This window comes from Apostichopus japonicus, chromosome 8 (assembly GCF_037975245.1).
Source record: "Apostichopus japonicus isolate 1M-3 chromosome 8, ASM3797524v1, whole genome shotgun sequence".
In the NCBI taxonomy this organism is placed as follows: Eukaryota; Metazoa; Echinodermata; class Holothuroidea; order Aspidochirotida; family Stichopodidae; genus Apostichopus; species Apostichopus japonicus.
In genome coordinates, this window is record NC_092568.1 from 15,846,371 (window position 1) to 15,859,620 (window position 13,250).

Below are 13,250 nucleotides of genomic sequence, written 5' to 3' on the forward strand. Positions count from 1 at the left end.
ATATATATATATATATATATATATATATATATTAATTTAATATATATGTCATACCACTTGCTACACATTTATATATATTGATAGCTATGTATATATATATATAGATAGATATGGATATATGCACATATGTATCTCACGCCTTTCAGAAAAATTCTTGTTAACTTTACATTAATTAAAGTCAAACAAAAGTGTCTTTATAGCTAATTTTCTGACATTTCACAATAAAATTAATAACAATGAATTAAAAGGGTGGCAGGATTTAGATTTACAATGTGCAACATTCGTTACTGACTAAAAGACAACAATTATTAACTTGAAAAAAAATTACGTAGCGGTACCATAATCCAGGGCAAAGTGAAAGGGAAGTTGGGTATAACTTTAGACCTGTTGGAAATCTTAAGCTGTGATTGATCATCAAGACATAGTCACTTTGACTCTCCCACCCCCCCTCCCCCAACCACAATGACATTATCCCAATCCCCACCCTCACCCTATGAATCCCACCTCAACTGAATTCCTTGTAACAAGCGTCAGGTTAGATGTTAAAGCATGCCGATACAAAGTGAACAGGTGTGCCAGTTAGCCCTTGAAGAAGTGCCTGTTAGAAATAGAAATTTCAATCCTTTTAACTTTTATTCAATTTACATGCACAGGCTGTTTGTTAGGTAAACAGATGTCAACTTAGAAAAGTGAGTTGTACAACCACTGAAATGCACCAGATGTTTTCAATAAAATCAGTGAATTATTTGGAAAATTAATAATTCAAATTTGCAAGGATGACATCCATATCTTTCATAAATAAATAAGCAAACAAACATACATAAACATATTTCTAAATTTGTAATGTTTAGTTTCACAATTTCTGCTTCCCATACATTTCCTAGGCCTTCTCGTAATTCTATTTTTGAAAATATAAGCTATTGAAATATGTCAGTACGCTTTTCCATTTTTAAATGGAATGTATCATTAGGTTTGAATTTAGTTTCATTTCGCATTACACAATAAATTGTAAAGACCTTTCTTCTCTTTTGTGACGGTTATTCCCATCGGATATTCCTGCTGTTTCCAAAGATTAAAAAGGGCATATGTGAAAGATCATAAATATCTGCATTCTCTTCAGTTTTATATTCCTTTCAGATTTCACTCTTTTCAAGTTACCAATATTATTTTCCCCCTTAAATTCCTTTTAAACTTTCATCAAGATTTTCCCTGATAGCAGACTACCGAATGAAATCTCTGCGGACTTGCCCAGAGATACTCGAGCAGTGATTCTGCGCTCAGGCTGCTGTTGCGAGGGCTGTGGCATGCATGTGTAACAACAAAGCCTTTTATCATACATGAGTAGCTTTCAATAGGACACTAAGGTAAGAAGGAATACTGAAATTCCTTTCAAATTGTGCTGAATATAGGAAATGGAATGATATATCTAGAGGGAATGATATCTTAATGAAAGGATTAAAGAACACAAGGACACAAGAAATTAGCCAGATAGGCCACTAGGGAGTAAGATATGGCATTAATTAAAACCACAAAAAGATACATACAGGTAGGAAATAACCCAAGACAGCTCTCCTTTTATTTCGGTCTTGAACTCCAGTGCATCCACTGGGATTTAAGTATATTGATACTTGAAAGAAAATCTTTTAGATGGAAAAGACAAAATTCACCTCGTGAGGAGGAAATACATCTGGTGTTAGTATTTTTAAAATCCTTTTCGTTTTTATCATTTTTTTAAAAATGACTTTGACTTAAAATCTTCTGATGAGAGCTTGTGGTCAATATGAAGTTATAAATTAAACATTAGTTACCAAAATTAAACTAATAACATAGAACTTAGTTAGCCTTAACAGCATAGTAAGAACTACAGAAGGCCCTGTGTTGTATTTAATCTCCAAACTTTACTATTTCAAAATTCGTCTTATAAAAATTCATATAAGATAAAATAATATTTGGAAGATTTAGTGATTTGTCTAGTTAATCAGAATAGTGCACAAGCAAACAAATTAATGATCATAATGTTTATCAGAAGCAAAAAATTGCAACCAACATGTTTGGATATTGATTTGCATTGCTTATAGAGCTCATCAGTGTACAACATGTAATGTACAATTAAGTCAGAAATCAACTATAAACATGGCAAAAATGAGTGTGGCTAAGACAATAGAGTAGTCACATACATTTTGCCCCATGGCAGATGATAAGTCAACCACTAAAACAATGTAGCTTCTAATTCCAAGGACTCCAACATTGTGATAAATATTGTATTATCTTACTACACAATATTTACTATTTCGTTGGGAGTGCCCTGTGCCTCTAAACCTTGTGTGATGTAGAAATAAAAAATAAAAAATAAAAAATAAAAAATAAAAACAACTTTGAGCTGTTATAATATAAGCCCCCTTCCATGTTTCCCTTTCATTAAGAAAACAAAACAAGGCAAATATAAGTTAACTATTAATTAACATAGTTATTCCTTTGATTTTCACTAGTATCTTCCAATTTATAATTTATGTGACTTTAATGTGTTACAGTCATAAAGTGCAAATCATTTGAACTAACAAGACTTTCAATCAACCAAATTGTTGTTATCCATTTTTTTTAACCCAATTGTGACAGAGCATCAATTTTTGTTTGTTGACCTATAATTCTGCCTTTACTAGTTACTATACTACTGGGATGAATTATCACTGACATATGAGGGCATGTATGCTACTACTCTTCCAATAGAAGATGCCCTACCATATCTTTGTCAGTTTGTACCTTGATACAGAGATGGCATGCTGGTCTATATTGTTCTGTTTGCTCAACATTTGTTATTAAAGCCCTGGAATGAGCACGGTGGTAACTGACTCAGAACTTGATTCTCATCAAGGTCACATGTGTCTACATATCACAAGTTTGAATTTTGCAGTTTTTAAGATTGTTGCCAAATTAGTGTCTAGATGTTCAAAAACATCAGAACTTGCAGTCGTCTCTGAGGAGTGGTGGAACTTTAAATTGTGAAACAGTTGTGGAGGAGCTGGTCACAAAGGTAACTGAAGAAATTTTAGTTTTTTGAGATGTTCAGTAAAAGTAGTTCTGAAATGGACATGTGTAGTGGAACGGACTTTGGAAGCGGAGTATCTCAAGACACTTCACTGTTGCTTTCTCGGCCAAATATAAGCCTATACATGAAATGTCAATCATTTGGTAAGTATAATCTGCTATTAGGGTTTAAATTCAAGAGAATTGCAGTGGCATTGAAGATTTCATTTCCCATAATTACACAGTTTCATATTTTCTCCAGTTGGTGAGAAAAAAAAACAATAACACTAGGCTTTGAGGAATGTTATTTAGGCTATATTTAAAGTTGTCAGATCAATTAAATGAGTTGAGAATATGCTCAAGATTGTAAGCTGACCTTATTTTGGTTAGTTATTCTTCATTCTTAACATGACAGGTGTCTGATATTATAGTGGCCGCCCAAAACTTCTCACCTTCAAAGTTTACGTTAGCAGTGTCAAGTTGTATGAAGAGAAAATAAGAAACCTTAATGTTGCACACTTAGGATTTTCTTCTTTGTATTTGGTTTTAACTTCTCTTTTTTTTTCTCTTTTTTTTTTGTGATAAAAAATTTGGTGTTTGTATTTTAAAAACCTTCCTTTGCATGCATGACAATATAAAACATTTTTATGAACAAATAATAGACAATAAGTCCAAACTCCATTTAGGTAAAAAATTATCCGCCTTTTCCTCATATTCTATAGAAAAATAAACATTTCTGACTAGCAGTATGTAAAATTTTATAGTTAATGTTCATTAAAATAATAATTTCACCCTTAATAATATTTTTATAACCCTAATTTTAACTGTGAATTGACATATTTTTCTTTTTAAAAATACCTTTTGAAATGGTACAAACCAAAGCAATAGAGCAAGAAGAAATGTTAAAATTAAAATATAACCAATTATGCTGAAATTGTATGTAAGCATTTTGGGTTTGGTCTAAGTTAAAAAGGGTACTGTCCTAGATCTGTTTAGACCAAAATGAACAGTATATTTCATTGCTTCAACTTTATAGTGTTTTTTCCAGTACTACTGTACTACAAATTTTGCTGTTTAAATAATCTAAAAGAAATCTTATTTTGTTCTTTTTATCTTATAATGTGCAATTTTCAAATAAGAAGATATATTTTTTTCTTTAAAACCAAAAAGGACTATAGTCACAAAATCTTGGCAATCATTTTCTTAAACCCATAAAAATACTTTTAATCATCTTAAACATATAATTAGCTAAACTAAAGTCAAAATTAGATCATGGCAACAGAGAACAACAAAGATTTCAACAATTTACAAGATTAGTATTTTTATTAAATTTATCATATATTGCACATATATTGCATAAATTTTAAATAAAGATGATGTAATGTCTCTTTTGATCAAGAGTTAATTGATCGTACTTATAATTAAAGAGTTATTTGGGAACAAATTTTATGAATAATGTTCTTATTTCTAAAGCCTTCAAAAAGTACATTTTATCATCTTAAATATATATAGTTAGCTTTGCATTAAATTAAAAGATACTAAAAATGAAAACTACAAAAACAAGATCCCAGTTATTAAGCAACTATTTTGAAATGATTTACAGAAACTTTTAGGATATTGATTAAACTCACATCTTATGGTATGAAATTGCTTGGAAAACAAAGTAATTTAAGTTTAGCAACAATATAATACGGGGACTGTATAGAATAAGGAATTTTAGTAATTGCATGTTTGCTAGTTTTGTCAAATGTTAAGTAAATGCCGCATTTGCATTGATTTGAAAAAAAAAAAAAATAGTTTTGCAGATTTGAAATAAAATAGAAAATAGTTTTGCCAACCATTCCATCAATTTGATTGATTGGTAGATAAAATGTTGTGTGTTAATACGATTGGTTAGAATCTGTTTTAGATTAAACGACACAGTGGTGTTTACACATGAAGGACATTGCATATACTTGTTCATGTTTTGATGTAGTATACTATATTATGCTTATCAAGTGGTCACCATTTAAATCAGAGACCAATTAAGAACTCGGAGCTCCTTTTGAAATCCAGAGCTGTGAATAAACTTGGCTCTGGTTTCATTAGTTCAAGATTAAACAGGAAACTTGTTGTCAGTACCAGTTGTATGTAAACAGTTCCAAAGTGAAATTTCAAAGGCAAGTTTCATAACTGGGGATCAAGTGCTCACAAGATAGAATATTCAGTAGCATTTAAAAGGTGTGAAACACCATTGAAGTAAAGCAGTATTACTGGTATATGAAAGTGATAGAGGGTTTTAATTTAAAAATCTACAAAAGTTTTCGAAGTAACACTTTTAATCATGCTTGGTGCAACAAAGTCATCATTGCTTACACATTTCGTCCAAAAACACATTTGGAACATCAATTATATTATTATACAATTGGCCTACGACATTAAATTTAAAGGAAAGGAATGGTAAATTATTGCACTATCAAAAAAAAGATTAGCAAAGAAATATCTTAATTAAAGAAAGGAATTGTTTTTGTAGTTCGTTCCAAATGATTGTCCGCACAGTTTATAGAAAAGACTAAAGCCAAATACAAGCAACAAACAACTACATGTATTATGCAAAAGTTTATTAATTTAAATAATTGTTGACATCATTAGTATTACTTTTTATTTCTTTACTGTTTACGTTTAACCTTCAGAGTGCTTGACTATCATTATGATGAAATCTTAAAGTTAAATCTATGATTCTTGAGTTAATATAAATCTACTGTTGAATGACAATTTTTTATGATAAGAGGGTTTTATTCTTTGTTAAACCTATGCTTTTATCTTTGTTAAACATATGATTTCATATCATTATTGACAGGATTGTCTTTAATTTAGTGCATGTCATTTTACATGACATAGTTAAGTTGTTGCAAATGATGCAAGAAATAAATGTATAAAATGAAAAAAGATTGCCAATTTCACTTTGAGGATGTGTGTATTGTGGTAGGAGAACTCACAAATTACGAGAGATCTGTTTAGTAGGGGCATATTAAGTTTTTTTACAGAAGTAAAGCTGCCACGAAAGTCAAATAAAGAACCCCTGACAATGATTTGAGCTAATCAGTTTAGTTAGTGAGTATTTAATGAAGAAGCCATTTCAAGTTATGAAAAAGTTTTCCTTTTCAGTAAACTTTCTGTAGAATTTCAGAATCAAAGAATATACAGTAGAAACATATTAAAAAGAAGATACTCTCTGTTATTATGCAAATAGTCTATCTGAAATGTTCAGCCTTGCTGACAAGGTTTATTCACATTGTTGTCTCAGTTGAAGGAAATGAACACTTTTTTTCATGTCATAATACCAAATGCAGCATTCATACCAATTCTTTGTTTGGGTGATTAAAAATGATTAAAATAAGACAAACTTTTGTTGTTGTTGTAGTGTCAACTAATGATATTAATGTGTAAATTACTCAATAAATACATCATGGTCAGACAACAGCTAACAATAGACAAGCTGATTGTGCAATAATGATTTCAAAATCTATAAAAATTGAATTAGAAGCAAATGAGTCACTGAAGAATTCTACTTTTAGGCTACCATTATAAAAAAAAAAAACCTATTTCTTATGACTCTATACTCTGAAAGTTGTTTGAACACCAACCAAGTATATTATCACACTATGAATGGGAATTTATTTTCTCACATTTTTGAAGAATATATCCACATATTAATATATATGGTTTATTCGTTCATTGCATGAAAATAACAAATAGTAGTGAAAATTGTCTACTGATCAAATCATCTCCATTTATAACCCTAATTTTTTCATGGAACTTATGATCTGGCTTCCTTGATTAAAATTCAGCCCAGTTAAGGGAAGGTAATCGTAAGTCATTGTGCGAGATTGATATACTAAAAGAATAATAGAAACATTTTGTACTTTTGCATCATGAATTTAAATTGCTGTCTTATTGCATGGACTAATATAGTAAAAGCCAAGACAATTACAAAGAAAAGGTCTTCTAATGTAGAATTTTGGCAAGGTGAACTTCAAAGTTTTATTCATAACAAATATATTTAAGTCCCCCCCCCATCCCTGGTTAGATGTTACTGCCTGCATTATAGAATGTTGTAAGTCTTTAGTGTTAAAGTTGTATTAAAGGTTGCAACAATCCAGGGACTTTGCAAAATGCTTGCCATTTAGTAGATGTCACTTGTTTCACAATGTTTCTTAACCTGTCTTTTTTTTGTTTTTTCTCTTTTCCATTCCTTCCTTTTGCCCCATCCCCCCCCCCTTTTGCTTCTTCTTTTCTATTGTTTTAGCTTACCTAGTTACTACTGTCATGACCGTGTGTCTGTCTGTATATTTGTCTGTCAACAATGGTTGAAAAGCTACAACTTGCAAGCTCTCTTCTCCTCAATTTTTATCAGACTTGGGGAAGTTACCACATATATTACCAAGATGAATATTTCACCAACAATAGTAGGTCAAAGGTCATATGGGGTAATGAGAGGTTATTCATTGAAGTTGCTCACAAATAATTTCTTAGCACTTTTCCATTGCATTTTGTGTGATGTGATCTAAACATTTAGTCGCAGAGATTAAAACATTGTTTCTTAACCTTTTCCACTACTTGCACACATAAGCAATGGAAAAAATAAAAAACTTTGCACCATATTACCAGCTGTGGATGACGTTATGCCATAAGACGTCAGAGTTTACTGTTTACGCATATCATGGCAGTAGTTTCAGCAAATTAACAGACCAACCAACTATTATTTTCCAGTGTAATTTTGTTGTTGAGACCTCTTTTACTTTTTCTTTCTTTTCTTGTCTTGTCTTGTCCTGTCCTGTCTTTGCTTTTCTTTTCTTTTAATCTTTTCTTTTCATGATCTCTTCTTTTCTTCTCTCTTTTATTTCTCTTTCATGTGTAGCTTTAAAAGTGAAATTACCATTTGCCCCCCCCCCCACCCAACAAAACTTGTGCACTATAAAGATATTCCTTGTTTATATATGCTGGGTAGATCTGAAGCGACCCCAACTGTGAGAGAAGCCTGCAAGGGCATATGGGTTATAACTTACTTGTCAGGTGTCTTCCAATTCAACATTTAACCTCAAATTTGGAATCTTTTCAATTTGGAAAGTCATTTCAGATGGGAAAACCGTAGATTGCTCTTGGATGAAAAACCCACCTTTACCTGCCGATTGCTTAGCCTCATTGCTTCAAATGCCACCGCCTTTATCCACTCGGCCACAGCATACTTCTTGATAGGTGTAAGTTCTAAGGCATTGTCAAACAAAGATGCCGAGGGTAGTGGTAACTTTAACACTCACACCTTATTGGATAAAGTGGTATAGGTAAACCTAACTTTGATTCACACCATAGTTGCATCAAAAGCTTAGAAACTGTAAAGTGACTGCTATATAGCCAAACAGTGACTGAACTGGAGCCAAATTTGTAACAGTAGCATACGAGGTCATCAGCAAGAATAACCATATTACCAGAAAAACTGACATTCAATTATTTTCATGTTCAGTCCTACTGGAGTAACTTTTAAAAAAATACTGTGCAAATTAATGGCAAATATTTTTCAGGTAGAGTATAATATTGTATGTCAACAATTCAAATTTATCTAACAACAATTTGCAGAGTTATTGTCTGCATGAGTTCAATTTGGAGAATTTGAAAATTAGATAAAAATCTATATTCCAAACAAGCCAACATCTTTCTTTGATGTACAAAATGAATGGACAAATCTCAAGTCAACTCTCAAGTTTTTGAGGGCAAGTCTCAAGTCACTGTAGCTTAGTGACTCAAAAAATAATCGATTATTATGAACTTTGTTTTAAATAAAATTATTTGAAAATTTTTAAGGATGTGAGGTTGTGTCTTTTGAATGTCGAATAGATATTTAAAAAAAAAAATTCAAATTTGACAATGCTATAGTGAATGTTAAAAAACCTCCTTTATGAAATAAATGCCATTACCAGCTGAGAGACATTGAATGGATAAGGTACCATCAACTGAGACTTTAGCTTTAAACTTATAGCTATTCTTCATTTGTTTAGAGCTGGGAACATCAGACTAAAAGTGAAGAAATTCAAAATGGTACACCTAACCAGTGGATAACGCTATATTTAAAGAATTTCACCTCAATTCCGAGTCGCAGAACTCACTGTTTCTGTGTAGTTAACAGAAATCTTATCAGATATAGCATTGTTTATTCCTCAATATGAAATATGCACTAATCCTTAGTACATGAGTTAACATGAACTGGATTAGTCCCTGTTTTAGAGCAGGGAGTTGTTATTACAACTCCCTGATTATAGAACATGGACTAGACCCTTGTATGGGAGATAGCAAATTGCACAAGATAGGCCCCATGGTTTTTGGTATTAGAGTTAACATGCACTAGGGCATCCCTTAAGTATGATAGTTAGCATGCACAAGATTGTCCTCTTTCCTTCCCCATCCCCTGCTCCCCCTGAGTTAACATATCCTTGTCATAGGAATCATGTGAGTATATTTATGGTATTAAAGTTATTCTTGTGAATTTGTCATTCAACAACTTTAACTTCTCACAAACGTACTTATCAAAATAAAAACATTTCCAAGTAAATTCTTAAAGTTTGGAAAAAGATGTTAAGTTACCTAAGTATTTTGTCAGATGCATTAATGAGTATGAGTATTTTTGACTTTGTAATTTTGCTTTGTTCCTTTTTACTAAGGTTTTTTTCTCTTACCGATAATTAGGTATACCATATTACAAACAAGTGCCAAAACAAGCTAGTCTGTATGTATTTTAAAAGTTTTTGACTTTTCCCTGAGTGTGAAGTTTTTGTAACAAACTTTATAAATTCCTTCATACAAAGTAAATTTGTTGCTTGATTTATTACACAGATTTGCATATTTTGTGAACACAAAGAGGGAAAAGCCATTAGTGAAGTGAAAGATTTCACTTGAGAAGATGGGTTTAGGTTAACTCTTTCTTCATCTAACAGGTTTTAAAATTGCCGTTGTATTTGGGCTAGAATGAGATGTTGAGCAAAAATTTGCATTTGAAAGACAAAAAAGAATTAGACCACAGAGCAACATCTCGTTAGTGTTTTTATGTCAATTGTGCGTTTCTTTTGTTGCAGAATTTTGAAGAAAAAAATATATATATCTCTATATATCTATATATATATATACATACACATTAGCTGTACAATACATGCAAATTTGAGGCTTAATATGTGCAAAGTATGTAATTTGCATCCATTACAATTTTTAAGGTATGGATGATTAATCAATGTCAAAAGTTATTTTTCAGTATAAGATACTTTTGTACAACCTTAAAAGCTGCTGTAATCCAGGGCTATTTCACCAGAGAGAAAATCCATTAATATCTCACCAATGTTCCATCATCATAACTCAAGGACTGTTTTAAACCCTACTAGTTTACAAATGTAATTGCCAACATTACAAGCTTCCTTTTATGAAATGACATACAAGAAGATAAATCTATTGAATACTTCTTCATTTAACCAAATTTAATAGATGAGTTATAGTAGTTAAGGATATGCTATTCGATGGATACATATCATAGTGAAATTCAAACAAAAACAGTAAATTCGGTTGGAATATACTCCAAGGCAGCTGTATGAATTACGCTAGAAATTATTTGCATGATTGTATATATAAAATAAATTGATTATGTGTTAGGTTGGCAGAACAGGGTCACATGGGCAAGGTGACAAAGTATATTTTGTATTCTATACAGTATAATTACCATTGTAATGTCTTGCAAAAGATCATATTCTTTTTCTATTTCATAAAATTCATGCAATTTTGTAACTTGCCCATTTGCTGCATTGGTTACTGTTAAATAGATGAATAACCACCAGAAAAGAAATAGAAATTATCCATGCAAATGTAGACAATGGTGACAATCACAGTTTTGCATAAGTTACTAACTTTGATCAACTTCAGAATAAATTGTTAGGTAAGAATGACTTCCATTTTATGTACATTATATGTACATATATATACATAAATATATAAAGTTATAAACCATATATATATACACCATATATTATATATACATATGGTATATATATGGTATATATATATACACCATATATTATATATACATATGGTATATATATGGTATATATATCATATATATACCATATCATATATATATGGTATATATATTTATGTATCTATATGTGTATGTATTTCTTCGTTGCTACATCCATTTTTGTCAATTCCTTTCTTGTGACAATCAAATAGACTTCTTCAATCATGGTAAACCAATTCATTGAAGTTTTAGATATTGGATTGTAAATACACTGAGCTATTAAGGTAACATTGAGATATCAAAATAAATATTTAAATTTCTGATTGCTCAGTTTATAAACATATAAAGAACTTGTATAACAACTCAATGTCTGTATGGTTATATAGAAGATATATAATTGAGATATTGTATTAAGCTATCATAACATATTTAACTCTTGTATATTGATATGTTAATATCTTTATAAAGGTTAGCTAATTACATGCAAAGATCTTGTATGAGAATCTTTTATTGCTGAGACATTTCAAATTAGATCTTGTACTTGGATATCATAATTTTTTAAACTTCAGATAATCAAATATTAAAATCTTGTATCTTTTTATGTCAATATCTTAATGGTTAGATATTTAGTTATTACAATTTTTACCTTGATATGTAAATATGGTAATGATGACAATATTGAAATATTAACATCTTGAATCTCAAGATTTTGGTCATATGATAAAAATATTAACAGCATATATCGAGGTAATTTCATTTCTTAAATACTCAGAAATTTACAGACTTAACAAAGATCTTGCATCTGAGTATTGTAATTTAAGACATTTAAAGATTGAGATCTTCTATTTGGATATCGTAATTTTTAAATCTACATATTGAAATCATATATTTAAGATGTTATTTCTGAATATGTGAATATTTCAATGGTTCTATATTTAGTTATAAGATCTTGCATTTTATAGCTATCATATTGTTACAATTTTGTATCTTAATAAGTCAATATATTTATGGTTAGAATATTACAAATTACCTCAATATGATTATATGTTAATGATAACAATACTTAAATATTAAGAAAATTACCTCAATTTGTCAGTATCATAATGATAAGAATATTGAAGTATCTAGATCTTGTATCTCAATATTCCAAGAATTCTTAATGTTCAGTCTAGATATTAAGAACTTATATCTGGGAATTTTACTTTTTTCTTACTCAGATATTTACATAAAAAGATTTTGCATATGAATATTTTAACATTAGTATCAGCTATTCAGATCTTGTACATGAATATCATAACTTGATTATATTCATATTTATATGTTGCGTCTCAATATCTAGCCACAAAAACATGCAGATATTGATTTATCTCGACATATCAGTATCTCGAATATAAATTCTCCTGGTTGTTATTCAAAGAGGCAAATAAAGACCATTAATAGACCTGTGTGTAATGTCAAAGTCATTTTAACTGCTCTGTCTGACTGGGGTTGGATGAAAGTCTAATTAGCCCAACCTGTTGGCTTGTTAGTACTGACACATGGATGCTTTCACAGCAACTTATGTCGGATGTTTAGTTTGAACAGATGTGAAGACAGCATCCTGAACTGTATTTAACATAAAAATAAGATGACTTTATTGGACTTAATTGTTATCTGTATCATCTTAATTAGATTACAGCAGTCACTGGTTCTTTCTTCCAACAGTAATTAATTGTATATGATTCTCTGGGCTAGTACTTGCTAGAGGTGCTTATCAGTGTACTTAATAACTAGATAAACATGTGTTAGGTTACAACCCCTAGTAGCATTGTCCCCTTGTAGTACATATAATATGTATTTTGTATTTTTGTGCATAGGTGAAGGTGAAACTATCTTTCTGTTTCATAGTTGCAACATTTGGGCAACACAAGTAAAAGTTGACACTTTATTTCAAAGAAAAGTTGACAATTTTATAAGATATACTGGCACATTCAGAAATTTATATACTCTTTCTTTTTCTACAGTTTAGAAGTTTAATTGTGGCGTTTAGAAGCTTATTATGTCGTCTCCTAGATGAGTTTTGGTGAGATACCATGCAATTATCAGTTCACACATACATCGTTTCTTAATCAGCATATGTCTTTGGCAATATTCCATTCATATTTTATTCATATTTAATATCTCTAAAATAGCTCCATCTCTTGCTGCCCTGTAATCA

General features: G+C 30.5%; 1 protein-coding gene across 13 annotated transcripts in view; it reads left to right on the top strand.

Moving 5' to 3' along the window:
• Positions 1-13,250, top strand: part of LOC139970715 (uncharacterized) — a 44,256-nt gene that overhangs the window by 15,124 nt on the left and 15,882 nt on the right. The window contains exons 1-2 of one of the 13 annotated variants that reach the window (XM_071976656.1): positions 2,780-3,189; positions 13,057-13,115. The exons of 9 other annotated variants lie outside the window; for them this stretch is intronic. In XM_071976656.1, the coding sequence (XP_071832757.1) occupies positions 13,106-13,115 (10 nt within the window). In that variant the 5' untranslated portion in view covers positions 2,780-3,189; positions 13,057-13,105. Of the gene's footprint in view, positions 1-1,202; positions 1,365-2,777; positions 3,190-13,056; positions 13,116-13,250 lie in introns of those variants that run through there. 3 more of the 13 variants (XM_071976658.1, XM_071976655.1, XM_071976647.1) reach the window with 3 other exon arrangements.